This window comes from Stegodyphus dumicola, chromosome 6, assembly GCF_044657685.1.
Source record: "Stegodyphus dumicola isolate Sdum_Otavi_A_Nest chromosome 6, ASM4465768v1".
In the NCBI taxonomy this organism is placed as follows: Eukaryota; Metazoa; Arthropoda; class Arachnida; order Araneae; family Eresidae; genus Stegodyphus; species Stegodyphus dumicola.
In genome coordinates this window covers 66,965,662-66,987,552 of record NC_140773.1, presented here as the reverse complement: position 1 = coordinate 66,987,552, position 21,891 = coordinate 66,965,662, and the positions used below count along the sequence as shown (strand labels likewise).

The 21,891-nt window shown below is 32.2% G+C and overlaps 1 protein-coding gene across 5 annotated transcripts in view; it reads left to right on the top strand.

Annotated features, from left to right (window-relative positions):
* The window catches only part of LOC118201222 (transmembrane protein 184B-like), a 106,994-nt gene that overhangs the window by 29,843 nt on the left and 55,260 nt on the right, over positions 1-21,891 (top strand). For all 5 annotated transcript variants that reach the window (XM_035373276.2, XM_085818462.1, XM_035373277.2 and 2 more), the window contains exons 3-4: positions 12,322-12,484; positions 21,428-21,518. In XM_035373276.2, the coding sequence (XP_035229167.1) occupies positions 12,322-12,484; positions 21,428-21,518 (254 nt within the window). The remainder of the gene's footprint in view (positions 1-12,321; positions 12,485-21,427; positions 21,519-21,891) is intronic.

The following is a 21,891-nucleotide window of genomic DNA, read 5'->3' as shown; positions in this document are numbered from 1 at the left end:
TACAGGAAAGCACACGTTATTTAGCACTAAATATCCTACCGGTGATGCAAGGAAGAAAGCAGTTGAGGAACTTCAGAAGAGTCAAGAGTCATCAACTTCTGTGTTTAATAACTGGATGCAATCTTCCAGTAATGTTAATATGGCACATTTTGTTTGTAGCCAAGAGATTGCTAAGGGAGGAAAACCGTACACAGACGGTGAATACATAAAAAATTGTTTTATATGCATCAGAAGAGCTATTTTGGGATTTTAAGAACAAAGATATTCTGAAAAGAATTAAAGAGTTACTATTGTCTGCCAAAACCATTAAAGATAGAACAATTAAAAAGTTTTCGAATATAACCCACCCAGCGTATCGAAGATCTGAAATTGGTTTCGGCTTTATCAAAAGCAGTTGACGAGTCTTGTAACATATTAAATGATACAGCGCAAGTTTCGCTTTTTGTAAGATTTATGTCTCATTCAGGCTCTAAAGAAGCACTTTTAGGATTATTGCCATTGAAAGGTCAGACGCGTGGAGAAGATATCGCCAATGCTGTAATTGAGTGTATGGATAAACATCATATTCCCCTTGATAAAATTGTGTTGATTTCAAACAGATAGGGCCAAAAGTATGACTGGCGTAAGAAAAGGGGTTGTTGCTATTTTGGAAGAAAAAATTAATCAGGGGATACTTGTTTACCATTGTATCATTCACCAAAAAGCGCTTTGTGCACAAACATTTCCGGAAGAAATTTGTAAAGTTATGGAATTAGCGATTACCATTATCAACTCCATTTTACCTAAAGGTCTTAATCATCGGCAATTTAAAGAATTTTTATTTGAAATGGAGAGTACACTGATCTTCTGCTTCATAACAAGGTACGTTGGTTATCAAGAGGGAATGTTTTAAAACGTTTCGCGTCCCTTTTTCCGGAAATTAAAGCATTTCTCCTTGAGAAGGGAGTTCACTATCCGGAACTAACAGACAATCAGTGGATCCAAAACTTTTATTTCACGGTAGACGTTACATCTCATCTAAATCAGCTTAATCGTAAATTACAAGGGAAAGGAAACTTAACTTTTTCGATGTTAGAAGAATTAATAGCATTCGAAAACAAATTATCCATTTTTGCATAGAATTTTGAAAGGGAAACTTTGTTTCACTTTCCGAACCTGCTGAAGCATCGCCAAGAAAATAATTCCTCTATCGATAAACACCATTTTAGAACAATAATTTCAAATATGAGGGAAGCATTTCTCAGCAGGTTTCAGGAATTTAAAAACAGCAGAGCAACTTTAGCATTTGTCAAAAATCCTCTTAATGCTACAATAACCGAGTTGAATTTTTCTCCTTTTGAAATTGACATTGGTAGCTTTGAAATACAATTGCTGGATTTAAAAAACAAGGAGATATGGCGCTCTAAACTCGAACGTCTTTGTGTTGAATTGGAAATATTAGAGAAGAAAAAAATGTTATCTTAGTTCACAGCACAAGTGGTCTGCTTTTAATGACTTGGAGAAGGAAGACATGATCATTTTCAAAGATTAGTATAGTATTCCTGACTTCTACGATCAGCTGAAAAAGCTCACGTTTGCTGTTCTTTCCCTTTTCGATTCTACATATATATGCGAACAATATTTTTCAAGCATGAACATTATCAAGAGTAGATTGAGAAGTCGTCTTATTGATGAGAACTTGGAATCACGCCTAAAATTAAAAACAACAAAATACAAACCTGACTTACTCAAACTTTCCAAGGAGATGCAAGCAAATTGTTTGCATTAATAAATATTTATTAAGTATTAAATTTAGTTTTATTTAGTGTAATAAAAGTTTACTAAACAAGCAGATTTGGCTCCCAATTTTTTTTTTTTTTTTTAATTGTTGTATTGTTCATATTTGGCTCTTTGGCTAATAAGTTTGCCGACCACTGCGCTAGTGCATTCTCATTAGAATTGATGAATTTAACCCTTGACTTTGCGTTTTCTATATTTTCTCCTTCGAGTGAGCGGTGTGATGACATCTTAATTAACTTATTACCGTGAGTAGTGATGGGCAACTTCGGTACTTTCTTGTACCCGGTACGAGAGTAATGGGTACAGACAAGTACCCAGTACAAATACCCGTTACTCAAGTAACTGTTACTTTGAAAAGTACCGAAAACCGATTTCAAGTACCCAAGTAACGATTTGGACTACCGAAGTAACGGTTTGCTGTACCGGAGTACCCTAGTAATGGTTTGCTGTACCGGAGTACCCTAGTAACGATTTGGAGTACCAAAATACGCAGCTAACGATTTTGCGCACTGAAGGAACTCTGCCACGTCACCACATGTTTGATTTTATCTACGGAGTAAGATTTTGAATATCAGAAAACATGTCAACTACGGAAGTGTCTGAGGAGCAGGCAATTCATGGACACAAGGAGCGCATATCACCATTTCGCAAATACAACCAGATACTACTGTCCTCGTACCAAAACCGAAGTGAGCTGAACCCTCATCGATCCTCCAGTAATGAATACCGAAATACCAAGAAGAGACGCATATTTTCGTTACAAAGTAGCGAATACCGAAAAGCATCCGTTTCGGTACAGAAGTAACGAATACCGAAAAGTACCCATTTCGGTACAGAAGTAACGAATACCAAAAAGTACCGATTTCGGTACTGAAGTAACGGGTACTTGGACGTACCGATTTTCAGTACCCGTTACAACTAAGTACCCATTACAAAATACCCGGTTCGATAGTACCGACTCATCACTAACTGTGAGCGGCCTTAGGGCATAAAATTGAACTATCTGGTAAAAATTCTATGTAATTGTATGCCAGGATTGAAAGAAACAATCAATCTGATAAAAAATGGCTGCGACTTGTTTTGAAAATGAGGTGTAAAAGGTTGCCAGTGAGGATATTTCGTTTGGTATCAGTTGTACCATTATTGGCAACTTTATCGACTGCGGCGGCAAAACGGAAAGGTACCAATAAATTATGAAAATATGCCAAGAACATAAAATGCAATAGCGCATCTTAGCAATGTTATTTAACTATAACACTACTTGTATTATTAATAAGTATAAACAACCTAATCCTGAATGAAGAAAAATTATAGAATTATAAATCATATGAAATACTGTCAAATAGATAAACTTAATGTCAAATTTCAGACGACTGTTTATTTTTGGCATTGCATACCAAACTATCATTGCCATTAGTTCAAAAAAAAGTTAGGTTAAATGTCAGTGAGGTATTATGTTTGCATTGTAGCACTCTAAGATTAATTAATGATGAGGATTAATGTGATGAATGAGCCAATTTTACTGAAAGCAATTTAGATATGTTGGGATTTATCTTCATTAATTTTAAGCGTAAGTCAGCTTCAAGTTGCAACTTTGTCCTATATTTATTTTTGATTAATAGATATGTCGGAGATATGTTGTGTTTGAAAGGCATTAAAAACTTTATTGCTTTGTCCGAAATATACTTATAGTCATATGTTCTTTGAACTCATTGATGAGACTTCCGTCACATGAAATATGTATAAGCTGATCTTTTTCTTGAAACAAAAGATTGTCTAGCACAGTATTCAAAATGAAAATGAATCTCTTATCCAACATTCTTTAGGAATGAAAATTGTTAACCAGTCCTATGCAGTGTGTTTATATATCTTCAATTAGTTGCTCAGTTAGGGACAAATTATTTTCCTGGAGAAATTCTTCTGGTGTTGATAATGATGCAGTGTTTTCGCTTTTCACTTCATTAATTATGTATTCTAGTTTCTTCAAAAATCCATTTATTTTGTCATGTACTGTAAAAACAGTGTGTATGGTGTCTCTTCATGAGTCATAATTTCAAAGATCGTTTCGTTTCAGGAGTCAAGGTTGGGAGAGTATTAGAATTTCAAATCAAAACTTCAAGATTTCACAGAACATAGAAATAACATTTATTAACGATAAACTTAATGATATCAAATAAATATGACATGCGTCATTCTTCCAAGTTCAAGCGCCAAGTAAAATATTTTCATCGGCGCGCATCAAGAGCGCCACCTATCTACCGAAAAGACGGAACATACTCTGCCCCGATGAACATTAATTCATTACAACATTGTTATAAAGATCTTCAATTTTAGATTTAAACAAGTTTCCCAAACATTCAACAGTATATCATATAAAATAACAATGCATAATGACAAATTTAAATTGAATAGCAACATTAAATTTAGCACAAAAATTTACAAATAAAACATACTTACAATCTCTAGAAGGAAAACAAAATAATTAAACTGCTAAATTACCATAATCCACAATTGTGGTCCATTCTCTGAATCTGAAACGTAATTGAATTAATAATAATAATAAAGACACAAATTATGAATATACAATTAATGGTTTTTTTTTTTTTTTTTTTTTTTTTTTTTTTTTTTTTTTTAGAGTCTTATTCACTCAATGGTAAGCGGGAAAGTTTATGTATAGGATGCTTCATTTCGCCCAATAAAGTTTTTAGTTTCACAACACGAACTTTTCCATGAGCACCAGGATATAGTTCAATTACTCGTCCAAGTCGCCACTGTAATGGAGGCAAATTTTCGTCCTTTATCAAGACTAAGTCATTGAGGGCTAAATTTGGTGAAAAATAATCTCTAGACCAACGTTTCCAAAAGCTCTGGAAAATTTGCTGTGTCAATTTCCATCTTTCAGCAGGGGTTATCTTATTATTTGTAAGACCAGGTTCAGGAATTACTGTTAATGTAGTCCCAATTAGGAAATGTCCAGGTGTTAAAGGATTAAAATCTTCAGGGTCAGATAAGATGGAAACTATTGGCCTGGAATTCAAACACGCTTCGATTTGTGTAATTAAGATGTGAAATTCTTCGTATGTCAGAACCTGGGTCCCAATAGTTCGCTTTAAGTGAATCTTCATTTGTTTCACTCCATCCTACCAAAGGCCTCCAAAGTGAGGGGCAGCAGGAGGATTGAAGATCATTGAATATTTTCACCGCTCAGGTAGTTTTGAAATGCTTCTTCAGAGGAAAGTGTAGCTTTGTATCTTCTTAATTCTCGATCAGCCCCAACAAAGTTGGTTCCTCTATTGGAAAAGATTTTCTTGGGTTTTCCTCTGCGTGACACAAATCTTTTCAGAAATGCTAGGAATGCTTCAGTTGTTAGATCACTGACTACTTCTAGGTGAATGGCCTTTGTGGTGAAGCATATGTAAAGCTAAATGTAACATTTATATCTCGTTCCTCCTCTTCCTTTCCTAGCTTTAATTAAAAAGGGGCCTGCAAAATCTAGTCCTGTATTCGAGAATGTTCTATCCGGCAATACGCGAGAAGCAGGTAGGTCGCCCATTATCTGACTGGATGTGCTTGTTCGATTTTTAAAACATTTTATACATTTCCAAATTATTTTTCTTACAATTTCTCGGCCATTAACGATCCAATATTTCTGTCGCAGAACAGATAATGTTAATGTGGCTCCTCCATGAAGGTTCACTTCGTGAAAGTGTTTGACTATCAATTCAGTAACTTGGTGACTTTTGGGAAGAATGATTGGATACTTTGTGTTTTCTGAAAGATTCGAGTTACAGAGTCTACCACCGACTCTAAGGATTTCTTCTCTATCAAGAAAAGGATTTAATTTCAGGATTTTACTTCTGAGATTCAATTTCTTCCCTGCTTTCAAAAGTCTAATTTCTTCTCTAAATTCGGAATTTTGTATGATTTTTAAAAATCAAATTGCTTGCCTTATCCAATTCTTGAACTGTTAAAAAACCCTTGAGTTTTAAAGATATTGGTTTAATATTGTGGCAGAATCTTAAACACCATGCAGTTACGCGTTTAAATTTTTTCCAGGATGAAAACCTGGATGTCAATTCAAATTCAGCCTCTTGGCTAATAACAGAACATACAGTAGTTTGACGCTGTTCTACCTGTACCTCTTCCACCATAGGCTCGATCAAATTATCAAAAGATGATGAAGGTAAATTTTTCTCTTTTAACCACACTGGTCCATTGAACCAAAGTTTATTTTCCACTAGATCAGAAGCTCTTAATCCACGTGAAACTATGTCAGCCGGATTTTCATTTCCCTTAGAGTATTTCCATTGCGAAGGTGATACAACATCTTGTATTTCACGTACACGATTAGCAACAAAGGTTTTCCATTTATCAGTGGTACCCCTGATCCAGTGGAAGAACAATTTTAGAGTCACTAAAACAAAATACATTATCTTCTTGGATATTAAATAATTTCCTTAAATATTTAACTATTCTTGAGGCAATGATGGCTTCCATAAGTTCTAAACAAGGCAAGGTTAATTTTTTAAGTGGGGATACACGGCTCTTTGAAAGAACAAAAGACGTACAGCAAGAATCAGGATCACAAAAATATGCAACAGCTCCATATCCCTTGAGGCTGGCATCACAAAAGACAAAAAGCTATATTTTATCGAAATTTACACATTCATCATTTAATATGTATTTTCTAGGAATACACAAGTTGAGAATAACTTCAATTTCAAAGTACCAAGTTTTAAATTTTTCACTCAAATAACTGGGCAAAATTGTGTCCCAATCATTACCCAATTCCCATAACTCTTGTAATAAGAATTTTATTCTGATAACAAAGGGTGCAATGAATCCAACTGGGTCATAAATTTTTGCCACAATCTGTAATACCTTTCGTTTCGAAACGTGTTTCCAGTCAACTGGTTGTTAAAGTTCTTGTACATCTAATTTCAATGTGTCCTCATCCAAATCCCAAATTATTCCCAGCACGTTTAACGGTTTCTTATCCAAATTATCTTCCTTATTAATTAAACCAATATCTTGCTAATGATTTTTTTAAAGATACGGAATTTGATTCAAATTTTCTTAAGTTCGTACCAGCGTCTTGAAGAATTTTAACTGCATCAGTTGATAATGAGAAAACTTCTTCAACAGAGTCTGCTCCATGGATAAGGTCATCAACATATAAGGACTTATTTAACATGTCAACAGCTTTGCTATATTTCTTTTCATAACCCTTAATATGATGTTTGATAGTGGCGGACAAAATAAACGGACTTGTTGTCATTCCAAACGGCACTCGGCACATTCGGAAAACCTTAAAGCCAACCTTAAACCATTCGGAAAACCTTAAAGAACAAGCAAGAAATTATTTAATATCCAAGAAGCTATTGTCACTATTGTCATAAGAATGATCAAACCACAAGAACCTTAAAAAATTTCTATCTTCACTATCAATTTGAGTTTGGTGAAAAGCCTTCTCTATGTCTGCACAAAATGCAACTTTATGTACGCGAAATTTTAAAATTATATCCAACAAGTTAAGATTTAAATTAGGGCCTGATATCAAACATTCATTTAACGATTTAGCTCCTTCAGACTTAGAAGAGGCATCATAAACTATTCTTATTCTTGTTGTTACTTTTCCTTCACGTATAACAGGCCTATGAGGCATATAATAACAGTTAGGTTCATTTTCAACAAACTTACATTCCCCCTTTCAACTTGTTCTCTAATTATATTATCATATTCATTATATAGGAAATCATTTCCCTTTAATTTATGCTTTAGTCCTAGAAATCGTTGTTTAGCAACGAAAAAATTATCAGCGAGTTGTGATTTATTGTCCTTCCAAAAGAGTTTTGTTTCGTACCTGCCGTTATTAAATTTTAAACTGTCGTTAAAATGCTTAATAGTATCCAAATCAATTTCCGAAAATGTTTTGTTTTCATTTTCAATTCCTATCGAATCCAATTTCCAAAATGACTGCAAATCAAATGTGTTTCCTTCAACGGCAGATAAAAACAACGCATTAATTCGAGTATTATTATTTTTTACTTTACCCATCACTGTGTATCCAAATATCGTCGGTGCTATAAACAAACCATCATTTATCATTGAATTACTTCCTGTTTGTATATACCAGAAATGCTCCGCGCCAAGCAGAATATTTATGTTCTCATTAACGGGACTTGTATCCGAAAGTTCCAAACCCTTTTTAGTCATAAATTCTTTAATGTTTTGACATGTTGATGGCGCCTGGAATTCTATTGATGATATTAATTCTATCCCTATAGCTTCTACAACAAGGCAGCGATCATCGTTTTTATTTTTTATTTTTAGATTATATACATCGAATTCTTGCGAGTTACCGCGCTGATTTCCAAACAAATAAATTGTTAGAAATTCTTTTCTAATGACTTGCAATTCTAAATCACGCGCTAACTTGTGGGTGATGAAGTTTCGTTCACTACCTGAATCAATTAATAATCTTACGATTCTCGATTTATTTCTGCTTTGAGCAATAACAGAACATGTCTGTAAAAGCACACTATTTTCAGGTTTTAGAGTGTTACAGTGGGAAGTAGATACTAAAGTTTTATTTTGCGTATCTGCGGAGTTAACATCTTCCATTTCTTTCGATTTCAAACGGCAGAAAAGTTTATTATGATTTTTCTCGTTACAAATTTCGCATGGTTGTATTTTTGACCGACAAAACGACGAAAGCATCTGTAACAGCGACCTTCATGTTTTAATTTGTTTCGTTTTTGTTCGTCGGAAAATTTCAAACATCCGGCAGACGTATGTTCGTTTGATTTGCAGAATATGCAAAACATTTTTACCGATGTGTTAAAAGCAGAAGCTTGTGATTTGACTTTATAATTTTTGAACCCTTATTTAGGATTAACCCCTGTGTATTTATTACCTTTTGAGCTATTAATCAAAATATTTGCTTCTCGGCATTCAGTTTCGATTTTAATGAACTCTATTAATTCACTTACTTCTATATTTTGGTTAGATGTTCTTTTTCTATGGAATTCAAGAGCTAAATCTTCAGGTAACAATTTAAGAATGATAGGGTTCAATAACTGTCCGTATGAACCGCTAGTAACATCTGAACTACTTAAATTTCTAAGGCAGATTTGTAACTGATCATAGAGCTTTCTTAACTCAAAAACATTTGAAGAACTTTTAACTGGTTCTAACTGTAACAACATCTGCATGAATTTTGATATAATAACATCTTTACGACCAAACCTCTCTTCTAAACTTTTAATGCATAGATCATAATTTTCTTCAGATAAAGCATAACCAGAAACACAATTATATGCTGAACCAGATAATAAACTTTTCAAATATGTAAACTTATCTATTTTAGATAAACTTGGATTAGAATGAATAGCATTATCATACGAATTAAAGAATTCGAGCCATTTACTGGGATCACCAGCAAATTTTTCAATATTTAATTTAGGTAACTTTACTGAAGCACTACTTGTAACAACATTATTACCATTCAGAGTACTACTAATATCATTACTAGTTATAATTATACTTCTTTCAACAACTTCATTACTGTTAATTTTCTTTACTAACAATCTTAGCTTTAAACGTTATAATTTTTTCATCATACTCTTCACATACAAGTAGTTCGTTATCATATTCTTTTTCATCAATTATGAGAGCATCGATCTTTGAGTCAAGAGTTTTAAGTTTCTCATGGTATTCAATTAACAATTCATATGATGAATTTAGATCTTCTAGATGTTCTTTACTTAATTCTTCCGATAATAATTTCTCAAGTTTATTTAGAAGTGTAGTAACTTTACTACGTACGATAGCACGTTTCTTTTTCTCTTTTGCTAAATCATCCATTATGTTTCGTTTTCAAAGATCGATAACAAGAACAAATAAATCAAAATTCTTACCTTTCAAAAGGTAATTCCCCTTTTCGCGGGTTTCAGACACCAAAAAATGTATGGTGTCTCTTCATGAGTCATAATTTCAAAGATTGTTTCGTTTCAGGAGTCAAGGTTGGGAGAGCATTAGAATTTCAAATCAAAACTTCAAGATTTCACAGAACATAGAAATAACATTTATTAACGATAAACTTAATGATATAGTATTTTACTTCCGCCTATAGCGGCCATGAAACATAATCAAGCATCAAATAAATATGACATGCGTCATTCTTCAAGTTCAAGCGTCAAGTGAAATATTTTTCATCGGCGCGCATCAAGAGCGCCACCTATCTACCGAAAAGACGGAACACAGTGATATTGTCACCTTGTAAACTAGAATTTAGTTCATTCAATTTTCCAAAAATATCAGATAAATACTTGAAACATGATAGCCAGAATTCATCAGTAAAGCAATGATGGAGTTCAAATTTGGATTCTGTTAAGAACACTTGCTTCTCTGAACATTTGTTGTTTCTGTTGTTGTTCTGTTGTTTCAAAGAGTTAGCTAAAACTTTTCCTCTTGATAACCACCGCACTTCAGTGTATAAAAGGAGCTTTTTGTGGTTACTACCCATTTCATTCCACAAAATGATGAACAGACGTGAATTAAGTGCCCGACATTTAATAAAATTCACAGATTGATCTAAAACAGTGTTTAGACTTCTAGGCATTGTTTTAGTATCCAATGCTTCACGATGTATGCTGCAATGTTTGAACTTTGCATCTGGTGCAACTTCTTTAATTTTGACAAAAACTCCACCAAACTTTAAAAACAAATTGTACCACTATACTACTTGTAATGTACCACAGTTTGAGAACTGATGAGATAGATTATTAAAAATAGGACTCGTAGAAATTTTTCTGATGGGGGGGGGATGAAGGAAACTAGGTTGAAAAGGATTAGTAAATCTAAAATTTCAATCCAGTACTTTTGTGAGCTGCTAGTAATATTCTGAATTCAGTTTCGTATGTGCAGAATATAATGGTTGAAGCATAAAGATTAAGGAATACTTTATTCGAGTTTTTGTGTCAAAATTTTGGTTTGTTTGCTTATTTTCTTGCATTTAAAAGTGACTTTGAAATGTCGTTGTGCTTGTGGTTACATTTTTTTTTCCTTTTACCCAAAACATTTGATTTGTTTTTACAAAAGAATTCTTGGTACTATTCGGTTTTGAGGGCCATAAAAAAAAATCGCCAAACTATTGTTGATGCCAGTGCTGCCAAAAATAAATGCGGCAACCCTAACACAAGAAAGGAAGTATAATAGTAAATAACTATCTAAGATTGATGTTTTAATTTAGATGAAAGGTCAATTTCATATAATACTTTTTTATTATTACAATTTATATAAAAAATGCTATAAACATGACTGAATGGAAGCATAAGAGTAAATAACTATTTCAGATCATTATTATAATTTGTATAAAAATTGCTAAACATAACTGAATGGATGCCTGCATTGCTGTTTCGCTACCGAGTTATCCTAAAGCATACTTTTATCTCGTTGGTTGTTCAAACATAATTTTCTATAATGAATGATGCCTTTTCTCTGAAAAAATTCTCGGTAAAGTGCAGAATCGCCCACTTATTTGTTTGCTGCTTTTTACAAGTGTAAAAACAATTGGATTTTTGTCAGTTTTCTTTTACTTTTTAAGTGAAAATAGGTCGAAGTGTACATAGATAAAGTCAAGGGGATGCGCAGTGCCATTTTTGTGCAATTCTGGGATTTTTTTTTAAGTGAAAATAAGTTGATGTGTGGATACCGAGTATGTGCAATTCTTAAAAACGCGTCAAGCAGTGGGTGTTTCTATCGCAGATCTAATCTATAAATTCTATCGCAGACTTTTCGTCATGGGCAATTCTCAAATTGTTAAATCCATAGAATATTAAAAAAGAATTTTAAAATTAAACTAGTATCTCAATGGCGTCTTAAGAAATATAGAACTATATAAACTTAACGCAATCTGAAATCAGCGCGTACGCAAGATTTGGCACGCTGTTTAAATGGGCGCGTTTGATAGATTTGGCGCTTTTGCGCATACATTTTCGCTGCAATTTTTTTACGGTCCTCAAACTGGAATAGTACTGAATTCGTTAATATCTTAAAATATTTCTCTCTCATTTTCCATTCTTCCTCTCCACTGCATTCTCTCCAGTATTAGCATTATTTTCTTAGTATATTGTTTTGTATCTTAATTCATGCCCATATTTTGAACATTAATTTATATGCAACAGTACAGATTTTATGTAAGTATTAGAAAGAGCTAAGAGTTAAACTCAGGAACATGAGTATGTGTGATCCACACAATCCCCGGTTCCAGAACGTTCATATTATTGAAATTCTTCTATAGTGATATTTTTGGACAGTATGTATTTATTGTGTAATATATATGCATGAAAATGTTTTTATGATCCTGCATAGTAGCCAGATATATATTATAGTCATTTTAATTTTGTCTATAAAATGCTAAGAAAGTCATTCACTTCAATTCTGTTTTTAATACATGAATTTGTGAACATTTTTTGCAACTTTTGTTTCAGTGCTTAAATTTGTGAATAATTCTGTAACTTTGATTAATTTTATTTTCAGATATATCTGCACCTATGCTATTACACTAGTCCTGCAGAGCAACGCTGGATAGTGCGCATTTTGTTTATTGTGCCTATTTATGCTTTTGACTCTTGGTTGTCATTGTTATTCTTTCATGATATGTATTACATATATTTTGACAGTGTGAGAAATTGGTATGAGGGTAAGTGTATTGGCACTCGTTATTAAGTTTTTTTCATTGCTGTTGATTTAAAATATTTTAGATTATTTCAGTGCTATATGGGATATTATCAATGATATCTGTACTAGAATGATAACTAAGACTTCATGGGCATTACTGAATTCTTCTCTTAAATTTTTCATAATATTTTCTAGTACTTATATATTTGCTCAACCACTTAGCACAGTTTAGGAATTTTTTACAGAAAAAAAAGTATGATTTGTAGTGGCAAAAATATTGTTTATTACATCAGGGTTGCCACGCTATCTGGAAAACCGGGAGAACCGGGAAAAGTCAGGGAATTCGAAAATTGACCAAAATATTCAGGGAAAAGTCAGGCAATTTAAGTATTTTTGTCAAAATCTGGAAAAGTCAGGGAAGTTCATACAACGATCCCGCCAAAAAAAGCGATTTTTGCGCCGACGTCGGAAGAGAGAACTTTTTTGGCGAATTATGTATCACGTGAGTGTCATTCGGGTAGCTGGCATAGAGCCAATTTTCGCAGCTCCAATTTGATTGTCTTTTAGAAAGCAAAGCAACTTTCCCGCAAGTTTTGGTTTCCAGTATTCTCGAGAATCGCATGTGAAGTGCATGAATTAAAGAAAGTACCTGTTCTCGTATAAAACAAAATGGGTTTAATCCTAGTATACGGTACCATAGAGGTTAGAATCAAAGAATATGTATTGTAAAGAAGGAAAACCTCTCTGCAACAGACGTGGCTGTGGCTCCGTTCCATCATAGAGGGAAACAGCTGTGCATATCTGATATATCTGTCGCCAAAGCTCGAAACCGGTGTCGAAGTTCGAAGGTCACGTTATCAAGAGTTCATAAAATGAATATCGTTTAAAATTTCTTTAACCACTTGCGCTAAAAAGACGTGCCACGCACGTCGAGATGCTTTTGTCTCAAACCGCGAGCGACGTGAACCACCACGTCGATAAGCATTTATCGCAAAAATGAAAATAACGTGGTGCACACGTCGCCTAACAACGAGATTGTTTATTCTAAAGGAAAAGAAAATATTTTTTGGTGCAAGTAAATTAATTCATGGATTAGTTATTTTCAGGGAAAAAAAAAAAAAAACTACGAAAATCAGTTTTTAAAATTATTGCGAAAAATCCAAGAAGAAACGCCCTTTGATAAAACGTTTCTTGGATTTTTCGCAATAATTTAAAAACGGATTTTCGTAGTTTTCTTTTTGTCAAAGAGCGTTTCTTCTTAACACGTGTTTCTCAATTTCCTGTACACATCGCGGAGAGGGAAATTCTGGCCGCCAGGTTCCGTCGCCGAATCCCTTGGCAAATTTTCCCTCCGCATTCTAGCGGCGTAATAGCATTTTGTATGGAACCTTTTCTTCTTTACATAGACGTTCTTTGGTTAGAATAATAATAAGATTTGGCGACATCATGATGCGCAGTAAACGGGTCATTTTGGTCTTGGCGGCAATTTTCAAAATCGTGACAAAGCCTTACCGTATACTAGAATTTTACCGCAAAATCTTTTTAAACCTTTTTTTTTTCTTTTTAATAAATACCTTGCCATTTTGCAGTAAAATAAAAAAATAGTAATCAGTCATCTAGGCTAGCCATGTAATATAACTATATTCGCTAAAATATCGTTGATTATTATAATTCAATTTTTAAGTAATTATTTTTATGTTATTCATATAATTTAATGTTGCTTCTTCCCTCTAAATTTATTTATTATTAGTAAATAATATTTCCAAATTTCAGGAAATTTTCTCTGGCATAATCCTGAAATTAATTATAGCAGTATGATGACATACCATCACGAAATTTAATGCACATATTTTTTCCTTATGTATGCTGCAAAATTAATATAAAATACCTCAATTTATTAAAATAGATTTCTTTCTTTCGTTTAGCTGCAGAATGTCTGCAAAAAAAGCCTTATTTTATTCCAGATTGGGAAGATTCTAATCTCAATCTTCAGTGGAGAAAACAAAAACTATTATAATTATATTTGTGTTTTCAAGTGTTAAGGTGCCTTTTAAGAACATACCTCACGCAAATTAAATTTACCTAAAATCTAACCTAACTATTTAGCATTGCATTTTGATTTATAAGGACCGGATTAGCCTCGTGTTGAACTGGTGATGATCATGAGTATTAATTAAATAAAACATACATTTGTTATCCAATGTATATATCTTAAATTTTATTAAGTTTCTTAAGTGGAAAACTAAACAAAATTATCAAAGTATACCAGGAATAATTAAGAATAAATGTCCTCTGGGATTTATTGAATAATTAAGTGAATTTGCTACACAATACAAGTAATAGCATTATTAATTTACCTCTTAGCACAGCCAACGTACATTATGTGGATAGACTGGAATTTTCTTGAAACACACCTGGAAAACCTGGAAAAGTCAGTGAATTTCATTCTCCTGTTTGAGTGGCAACCCTGTTACATGTATATTGTACATTTTAATTAAGTATTTATCCCCAAAATTCAGTCAATAAATTTACTTATAAATGGAGTTTTACTTATTTTTTTTACTTACTTGTACAAAGTAAACAAAGTATTAGAATTGCAAAAATTTTCGGGTATCATATTTCAACGTAAATATCCATTTTGACTGCTGTTGAGTGCAATTTACCAATATTTTTGTGTGACATCTGTAAGTAAGGCCAGAATAAAGGACTCTTTTTCCCAAAACAGGTTGCAAAAAGGATTTAAAATGGATTCAGAAGAAATTTTTTTTTGTGATGTCTGTACGCAGTATGTATGTTTGTATCTCATATAACTGAAAAGCAGATGCAGATAGGATTGCTATAACATATAGTTGTGCACCTCCCTTTCTTGTTGCAATTGGCCGCATCAAAAGTATTATATACCCACTCTATTACTCGCTTTGTGAGCTCAGGTTTTTTAATTCTTATATGGTGGTAAATTGCACATTTTTTGCTTGAAAAATGATTAAATTATGGTGTTCTTACCTTCCAGTTAAAGTTTTTATGTCTTTAGATAATCTGCATGCAATAGTTGTAGAATTATTAACAATTTAAAAGTTGTTTAAGTGAGGCTAAGCGTAATTTTTTTTTTAACCATAGCAGCAATATTCAATATTTGTTTACATTTGAAACGTAGCAGAATAGTGAATTAAGTCAGTTTTTGCACTTTCAGTGTCTTTTTGCTGAGTAGGACCAAAAGTAAACTTTTACTTTTGTGCACTGAAAAGTCTGCCTTTTTTTTGCCCACTGGCCTAATTGCTTGTTTTTATTTAGAAACTCTAATTTATTTGTAAATATTGTTCTTTTTTAAATTGTTTTAACTATATTTGGTGTTTTATATTTTGAAATTTTTAATAAAGATATTTTGAAGTTTTATGCATTTTTGCTTTACTATGATGTGAAAACTGAATTAATTGAATGAGAAATGTATCTCTAATAAAATTCAAGGAAATAAGTTTAAATGAAATGTAGCAAAAATTGTGTATAATTTAATATTCTGTACAGGGAAGTCATGTTGTGTGCACATCAGATTTTTCCATTGAAAAATAGATTGAAAGCAGTTGTTCCTTTTAGTAATTTTATGGCAAAATATAGTTATTGCAGTTTCTTCTATTGCAGACAAACTGTGTTCTATTAAAGACGGTTCTATTAAAGAATTTGCAATTTCAGAATTCCGCAGATGCATATATTTTGAGTTTAAGATAGTAAATATTACAATTTGCATAGAAAACCTTTGAAACTTGGTGTAACAAACAAAAACAACAACAAAAAAAGTGTAATGTTAATTGTTAAAACAGGAATAGTGATGTGCATGGTTGTCATGGTTTGATACATTCTGAAAATTTGGTGACTTCTACTAAAGTGGTACACTAATACACAAGACTTACCAGATTTCCTGATTCAGGTGGGGGATTTCCGATTTTCTGTTGCATTTCTGTCAACTTCAATTACAACATATTTCTCACAATATTTATTAGTTTGGCTTAGTATTTTGTTATTTTCACTCAAAAAGGCAATTTCCATCATCTGGAATCATCAGCTCTTTTCCTTTTGATTTCTCATTTAAAAAAGGGGGAAGAATATTTATTAACTATTGCCACTATGCATGTTGGAGTTTAGATGTATCTAGAAATGCTTTGTAGGTCATCTGGTGCCCTTCAGCCAGTGACCTCAAAGCAAAATCAAAACAGTCTTATTTATTTCTGGAGCTGCTAAATGGAATGAGTTTCAAGTGCTAGTTGAAGGTATTTTGTTTGAGAATTTTTGTTTAAGAATTTTTATCTTTGTTATGGCTACAAACAAAGTAAAATAATCATTTATTTTTCAAAAATGTGCACATATGATTCTTCTTGTATTAATTCATCAAGAAAATATTATGTGTTTGATGTGTACGATTTGTCATTGTGCTTTTTGATTTCATTTGACAGAAGGGCTGATGTACTAAAATATGTGCATACACAAAAACAACATAAATTGTATTGGGTAGGGAGATGAAAGAATGTCTTTTTTTTTTTTTTTTTTTTTTTTTTTTTTTTTTTTTTAATATGTAGAAAAATATTTCCTGGCAGCAAAATTGCTGAAAAGTATTCATGAGCGATAACAAAAAAAAAAAAAAAAAAAAAAAAAAAAAAAAAAACTGCATTTGTTGAAGAAATGGCCATGAAAAAGGAATATTCAGTTGCTGATCGCATTAAAATGTCTTTCTGTCTTTCTATGAATGAGGCAATAATGCTGATGCAAAATGATATCTAATTATTGTTACTTTGTTTTTACTTCAAAAATTGAGTATAATTTACTTTATGTAGAAAGAGATTCTTCAGGTTTAATGTAGTACTGTTAATTATAAAATCTTAGCATGCAAATTTAAAAGCAGTATATAAACTTAGAATTAGTTCCACTGGATGACTCTGCACAATAATGTCTGCTCTCTCTGCACTTCTTCCATTCAAGTTACTTCTGCCAAGTGTGTGATTATATACTATGTTAATTTCCAACAAACAGTGATAGTTAATTTTACTTGCTAAAGTTGCAGATGTTTCTACTCTAGCAGCTACATCTTTTTCTGGTATAATATATTTTTGAATTTATTTCCAGTTTTATTTTGGTAGTTTTCAGTGATGATGTTGATGTTGTTGTAACAGATAAATTGCAACCAGAATTTTGCAATTTACAATGGAGAAACTCAAAGTTTTAGAATTAATCAAAATTGTTATTTTAATGTAATCTAATTGGGAATCTGAAAAGTGTGCATGGAATTTAAAATTCTTGTAAACTCTCTAAAATAATGTTGGTCATCAAGCTTCAAGAAGTTATCCTTCAAACAAGATACATTATAATACCAAGCAATGAATTAATATTTATTGAATAGCTAAACGTTTAAACTGATTGGAACTTTTGACTGATTCTTTAATTCAGAACCAAATAATTTTAAGGTTTGTATATTTTTTATTTTACAAAGTTGGGTCCAATGCATTTAATTGCATTAGCATAAAAAAAAAAAAAAAAAAAATCAAAACTTGAAATAGAGTGCCTTGGGACTCTATTTCAAGTTTTGAACCTGTAGTAGGTTCAACTATACCTGTAGTAGTCTTGTCTCAAGTACTTGCAGTAGAGAAATATAGTTTGTTAATACATTTTTTTTTATGATTTTGAACTGTACTATAACTTCTTTTCATTAGTGCTCACCAAGATGTAAATGAGATAATGTATTTAAGAGAGAGTTCTTGAAAGTTTAAGGAGAGTCAGGGTTCGTAGGGGTCCTTACATGTGCTTACAAGTCCTTATATTTGAAAATAAAATATAAAGCCCCTTACAGGTGCTTACTTTTTCTTTAAAGCCCTTATTTTTTTTTTGTTTTTAGTGCTTATTTTTTGCTTTTAGTGCTTTTTTTAATGAACGCGCATTTTTCTCCCCGTACCAAATCCTAAACTAAATAAACAACTTTTCTTCTTTATATGGAACGTCAGATGGTGAATAGGACCTATGGTCCCGGACATAGCTTTTCCCCCTTTCCTTGCATTAACGTAACCTATGGTGCGCGCGAGAGTACAGACAGGTGCACGTCGATCTGTTGGTCAAAGAATTGCGAAAATCGTAGAAAATTCCGGTACATTCGGTATTCTTTTCCTCCCACCCAAATAATACGTTATGCTTATATTATGAGCATATGTGTGAATATTTATAATAATATAGTTGCAGTAGCTGCTGAAGTTTAGATAAACTTCCAAAAATGGGTTTATTTTTACACAGATTAGCTTTCTAAGGAATAATATTCGGAATGGCTTAAATAAAAGGAAAGTAATCGAATAGTCAGAATATATATATATATATATATATATTTCCAATACATTATACAGTACGGAGGTTGGGAAGTTCTCCCGTTTCTCCGCAAAATCTCTAATATTGAAGCAGCGAGCTTTTTTTTTTTTATTTTTTTGTCACTGCCCAATCTGGATTGAATAGGACTAAAAGTTTTGCGGTCTACCCAACCCAAGCGAAGAATGATTCTATTTGGGAAATTTAACGGTCTGTTCAAAATTCGAATCAAAAACACCCCAGATTAGTAAGTCTCTTTCTTTTCCTTTATTTAGTTCTTTATTCGAATACCGGCAGCTGTTGATTCCGATTGCGTAATATCACGTATGGCTGAATTACGTCGCACGTATTGCGCAATCAAGATCAGCAAAATACTTTCGAATAGGATATTTTTGAAACCTTGTTGCGCAGTAATGTTTGTGGTATTTTGCAGAGATAATTAATTTTGATGTTCGGTCTGAGATTTATTTATGAACACACAAAGAGGTTTACTGTTCTTTCTAAGCAGAATATTTCTCAGTTCCGTTGGTCTATTTTTATATGATGCACATATTGAAATGTCAAAATCATTTATTTAGCCGAGAAATCTAAAGAACGGCTACAATCTCCCGCCCTCCTCTTTTTCCAGTTACCCTCGACTATACGGAATATTCGGCAATTTCCGAGTATGCAGGTTAGTTAAGCTTTTACTGTTAAAGGATGACTACATGAAGCAATTTCCCGTCTCCTGATTTCAGAAATGTTCCTCTTTTTTACGTAAATTACTTTGCTTGGAATATATGTTAAGGGAAAACTGTTATGCAATGAAAATTTAGAAAATGTTCAGAATTTTTATTTAAGTTAAATTATTTAAATATTAATATGAGTGGGAAAATAAATTGTATTTATTATTAGGTGCCAAGCGAATACAATTAATATGGCTTATTATTAGTATTTATTTTTATATTTTGAACTGGAAGTTCATCATTAAATCTTGCAATATAGTTTAGTTCTGCATAGTTTTTTTTTTTTTTTTTTTTCTCATTGTAAACTAATTCTGTAAATTGAACTGTCATTTAAAATTTAAAAAAAAGTTAATTGTTTTCCATGGTTGAGGTAATGCTCATTCTCTTAATAAATATTGCATTGCTCATATTTTAAATTGCAAGTCTAATTTTTCTTTTAAGGTTTATGCAGTTGTGTATAATGTAATTAGACAGGTGCTTATTTTTTTCTTAAAATGTGCTTGAAAAGTGCTTATAGGTGCTTTTTTTTTAAAATTAAAATGTGGCTATGAACCCTGAGAGTGCTTTTAGCAGCAATACTGACCATTGTACTGTCATCTCGCCCAGCTTTGCAATTTAAGTTGTCCAGCATTAGTCATTTTGCTAGCTGAAGTCAGTATAGTAAATTTAAGCTAATGCTTGTTAAGCTGTTTTCATTATTGTCTCCAGCATCCAATTGTTTTAACATATATCTGGCAAGTTGCAGAAATGCAAATTGTAAGCACAAGATATGCATTTGTTCAGTTAAAGTTTTAAGTAAAAAGTTGTTTAAACCATCTTAGAATTCAGTTGTTGTTTATATAGATGGAGCACTAACTTACCTGGATGCATTAATTCAGATTAAGAAAACAATTTAATTATGAAATAAAACTCAGTCAGTCTTTGTAAATGCCTCATTGACCCAGTTGTAGAAAGATAAGCATCACTATTCACCTGGTGAAAAATGAATGCAACTGATTTATATTTAAAACTAAAGAAGTGCACAATTTATAACAAGTGTCTAACAAGACAAGCAAGACAAATATTCTTATAAGACATATAATATGTAAATTGTAAAAATAATAAGTACCACTTTTAAAAGGAACTGCAGGGAAAGCAGGTACCATTTTCAGTTATTGCTGACTCTGGAATATTGTGTGTAAAAACAACAATGACTACTATTTTAGCAGCTGTCAAAAATGGTCTTCCGATTGTTTGTTTTCTTTAACTTAATTGACTGTATCTGTTCATTTTACTGTTTTGCAATACTGAATATGGAAAATTTCTGTTTACTTGAATGTTTTCAATCGTTGACATGATTCTCCTGATAAAAATCATTCAGTTGGAGTAATTCATTTGGGATAATTTTCTCATGGTACCAATTTCTAGAAAACACTGCTTGACTATTAATTTAAGTTTAAATATGTTTAAGAATGTTCAGTGCAATGCACATTATCAGAGATTAAAAAAAAAAAAAAAAAAAAAAAAAAAAAAAAAAATTGTGCATTTGCATGCTTGACTATTCCTTTTAAGTTAACTCTGTGACTATTCCTTCAAGTTTAAATATGTTCAGCGCAATGCACATTATCAGAGGGAGAAAAAATAGGTTGTACATTTGTATACTTCAAAAAATCTGTAGTCAAAATTAATAATAACTTTTTTTTAAAATCTTACTTCAAGCTATGCAAAAAAAATAGTCATGGGCTAAATATTGCTGATTGAGAGGAAAAAAAATCGTTACTTACCTAGTTTGAATTTTAATTTTATTTAGAAAAGCTCCATAAATATTTTTAAAAGTATAGAGATTGTTATTAAGAAGTCTAAAATTATTTTTATATTTATTTGTGCATTTTTATGATAATTGTAATTATATATTGATTTTCTTTCAGCTTTTGTTATCTATAATTTCCTGAGTTTATGTTATGAATATCTTGGTGGTGAAAGTAATATCATGGCTGAAATACGTGGGCAGCCAATAAAGTAAGTTTTGAATTTGAATGCTATTTTTTATGTGCTATATTTTATTTACTGTTTTTAGTACTTCTTTATAGTGGCCCCAACCATATTTGGTGATTTTAGATTTGTGCTAAGATCTCAGCTATAAACATTATTAATCTTTTGAGGATGGAATGGTCATTATAGTAGCCTTGGTATTCCTTGTTTGAAAGGGCGGAGATATCCACATTAGTGGTCACAGGGTTGCCACGCTACCGTGAAAACCGGAAAAGTCAGGGAATTTGAAAATTGACCAAAAAATTCGGGGAAAAGTCAGGGAATTTAAATATTTTAATCAAAATCTGGAAAAGTCAGGGAATTTCATGCGGCTATTCTCCCCCCAAAAAGCGAGTTTTGT